The following is a 3683-nucleotide window of genomic DNA, read 5'->3' as shown; positions in this document are numbered from 1 at the left end:
TCGCGACCGGTGCCCCCGCAATGCCGCGCCCACGCGCGCGCGCGCGGGCTTACGTTTGATAGCAATAGCAAGACTGCTGCGTGGGGGGTAGCTTATTCCGGCGGTCCTTGAGCGCCCGGCGCGGCCGGCCGCGGCTCTCCCCTGCGCAGGGCGGCCCCCGCGCCTCCGCGCCAGAGGGCGCGCCGCGCCGCGCCAAATGAACGACGAACGCCCCCAAACTGCATCACTGGTCACTTGGTTTATTTAAGCTGGCGACTCCCTGCTTCGCGACTGGCACGCCCTCAATCGGGCGCGGCTGCGCCCCACCCTTCCTGCGAGACGCGGCCCCACGCCGGCTGCCCCGCCCGCGCCTAGCCCTGGCCACAGGGGAAGACCCCGGCGTTGCTTGCCGCGCAGCCACCCCTGGCGGTGCGGAGCGGCGTGCTTGCGGTGGCGCTCGCGTCCACCCGACTGCACTTCTGTGATCGCTTGACCTTGCACTTCACATCTTTTCGACTCCACCAAAGAGCGTAGTTTCATCCCTGCAGCGTACGCTTTCAGCACTGACTTGCTCTAGGCGGGGGGCGTATCCCCCTGGAAAGAAAGCGAAACATCGTCTCTGTCACATGCCATTCGAGAGCGTGGCGGCACGTGGAAGCGTGAGGCCCATAGTGTAATTCATCATGGGAAGTGCGGTGGTGCGCCAAGGTGTGCGGCGGTGTCGCAGGACCACGCCGGGTACTAAAGGCCAGGCGCATGTCGAGGTGGCGCCGCGCGTGCAGGAGAGTAGGCATCGTCTGCACGAGTTGCTCTTGAAGCTGCTGCATATCAGAAGCCAACTTTAGAAACAACTTCTGATTGATGAGAAAATATTGCAAGTCTCCGAAGTGTTGTCCACACCCTGGTTCGCGGGGCATGCAAATCCTGTTTGGAAAGACCCCCAAAGACCCCCAAGGCCCCCGCATCTGACCGGCTCGCACGGGCAGACCGCGAGATCGTGAGATAACAGCAACATCATATCAGGCATAAATATGCGTATCACCTGGGGGTGGCGCGGGGGTAGCAGGCGGTGAATTCGGGCTGCGTGGTCATCAAACCCATTGAACTGCCCGCCCCGCGGCCCGCCCAAACCCAACGGTCTACACATAAGCATGTATGACATAGACGTACTATTATCTCACGATCTCGTGGTCTGACAGGCCCGTGCGAGCCGGTCAGATGCGGGGGCCTTGGGGGTCTTTGGTCTTTGGGGGTCTTTCAAAACAGGATTTGCATGCCCCGCGAACCAGGGTGTGGACAACACTTCGGAGACTTGCCATAAAGCAGAATGGTGGGAAGGATGAATGCCGGGGGGGGGGGCGAGGTATGCTTCGGGTTTCAAGCTTGGCATCAATGCTCCCAGGGGCCCGCCAGCGCCCCACCGGTGCCGCCAGCGCGATTTGCCCTGTTGGCATGGGCTCAAGCAGCGATCCCACGAGATCTCGTATCCAGATCGACCATGCAGAACGGCCGCATCCAGGTCCATAGAGCTCCAAGGCAGCCTGGAAGAAGGGCTCGTCGGACGTCATACTCGAGTCGTTGTTTTCAACGCGTGTGGCATCTTGGTATGTACAATTCAGCCGTGAGGTATTGTTTGATGCGATTATGATATCATCCGCTCTGAAGCAGCGTGCTCACGAGTGCGCGGCCAGCGAGTGCTCGGCATCAACGCTGGAGCGGTCCCGGCCCCGAAATTCAATGACAAGCGACGCAGAGGTTTCTCTTGGTCTGCATTCCCACCGCCGCGGTCTGCACGGGCTCCTTGGCACAGCGGCGGCGGCACCCGCGCGCCTGCTGCGAGGCGCACTGCACCTCAGGCCCCGTCTGCGCCGCCGGCACGGCGACGGCATGCCGGGGCCGCTCGCTTCGATGACGGCGGCAATGTACGAGCCCAGGGTGGAGTTCTGGTGAGCGGGCGGGCGGCGGCGTCGCCACATCCGCGCGCGCCTGGCAGCGCGTCGCGCCTGGTTGGCCACAGCGGGCGTTCCGCGCTTGCCACCGCCGTACTCTTGACACCTTGCCTGGCCGAACTGGAAGTGTCAGGTCAAACGCCTACGCACTGTTTTTGATCTTAACTTGCACAAACCCACCGCCCCATCGCCTCGCGCCCCGCAGCCACGCGGCCCCAGATGCTGACCTGGCGCGCCCCCAGCCGCCCGCGTGGCCAGAGTGGCTCCCGGCGCCCCAGCCCGGCCCCTTCGACCTGGCCGCCTCCCTATCCGCCCTCGGCGCCACCCTGCGCCGCGGCGCCCTCGGCGGCCCCGCGGCCTCCGACGCCGCGGCGGCCCCGGCGCCCGAGCCGACGCCGCGCGGCGCGCTGGCCGCTGTCGACACCTCAAACACACTCCCCCTGACACTGCCGGCAAGCGCCGCCCCCGGCTCCGCCGCGCCCGGCGCCGGCGCCGGCGCCGGCATCGGGGCGGAGCATTCGTTGGTGGCGGTCGGCTGCCGGCACTGGCTTGCAGGGAAGGTAAAGATTTACGATTTTGCTGTGTATGCAGATGCGCGCGAGGCGCGCGCCGCCCTGGCCGGCGCCTTCACCGATGCGGCGGCCGGCGGCGTTGGCACCGCCGCCCGCGAGTCACGGGGCGAGCGGCGGCGGCGGCGGCGGGCGACCAAGGGGGCCAACAAGCATGCGGGGGAGGCGGCGGGGGCGGATGCGGCGGGCCTGGAGGCGGCCCAGTTTTGTGGCGACGACGGGAAAGAGAGGCAGGCGGCCGCCAGCTGGTGGCAGCCGCTCCAGCTCTCCCTGGGCTGGTGGCCCCAGGATGAGCAGCAGCAGCAGCAGCAGCAGGAGCAGGAGCAGCAGGAGCAGCAGCAGGCGCGCGCCGGGGCGGCGCCCCTCGAAGACGCCGGCGCGACGCAGCACGCCGCCTGCGCGCGCCGCCCGCGCCGCCTGCTCCCGCGCCGCTCGCGCAAGCAGCCGCCGCGCCTTGAGCTCGCCGCCGCCCACTCTGGGGACGCTGCGCCGCACGCGCCCGGGGGCGGCGCCGCAGCGGCGGCGGCGGCGGGCCTGCCGGCGGCGCTCAAGTCGAGCGGCGACTGCGGCGTGAGCCTGCTGCTGCGCGCGGCGCGCGACATCCCCCTGGGGCAGCTGCGTGACGAATACGAAAAGGTGCTAAAGCGCCGCCTGGAGCGCGTCGGCGGCGACCCCTCGGACCCCGCGCTCGCGCAGCTGCTCGGCAGCTTCACAGACCCGCGGCGGCTGCCGGCGGCGGCGGTCGCAGGCGGGGGGTCGGCAGTGCGGCGGGGGGCCAGCATTGTCTTCACGCGGCAAGGGCCCGTCGTGGAGGCGCGCGTAGGGTGAGCTCAGCCCCCTTTCCCCGCTCCGCGCGACTCGACCCATCCACCCCCCCTGTTCGCTCGCTGAGTGGTGCACGCGGGGCGCCTGTTTGGGTGTTTGCCCCACGCGCAGCGGCGACTCACCTGCCTGCCCCGCCGCTCCCATCGCCCCGCATGATGTCTCGCCACACCTCAACCCACCCTCACTCTCATCCTCATCTTCGTCTCATCCTCATCTCATCACGCCATCGGGTCCGCGCAGGCCGCACCACCTGGGCAGCGTCACCAGTCAACACCTGGGGGAGGCGCTGTTTGACCTGTATCTGGGGGACTCCCCAGTCAGCGCCAGGGCCAAGGCCGGCGCCGCCGACACCCTCGCGCGC

At 68.5% G+C, this 3683-nt stretch overlaps 1 protein-coding gene across 1 annotated transcript; it reads left to right on the top strand.

Moving 5' to 3' along the window:
• Positions 1–1866: 1866 nt before the first annotated feature.
• MNEG_7958 (hypothetical protein) lies at positions 1867–3325 on the top strand (the record flags this gene model as incomplete). The annotated part of the gene is made up of 2 exons (XM_014043566.1): positions 1867–1925; positions 2134–3325. The coding sequence occupies 2 exons, from the start codon at positions 1867–1869 to the stop codon at positions 3323–3325; spliced, it is 1251 nt and encodes a 416-aa protein (XP_013899020.1).
• Between the last annotated feature and the right edge of the window lie 358 nt (positions 3326–3683).

This window comes from Monoraphidium neglectum (assembly GCF_000611645.1).
Source record: "Monoraphidium neglectum strain SAG 48.87 unplaced genomic scaffold scaffold01462, whole genome shotgun sequence".
NCBI lineage: Eukaryota > Viridiplantae > Chlorophyta > Chlorophyceae > Sphaeropleales > Selenastraceae > Monoraphidium > Monoraphidium neglectum.
The sequence above is the reverse complement of the archived record's forward strand: the minus strand, read 5'-3'. Positions and strand labels throughout refer to the sequence as shown.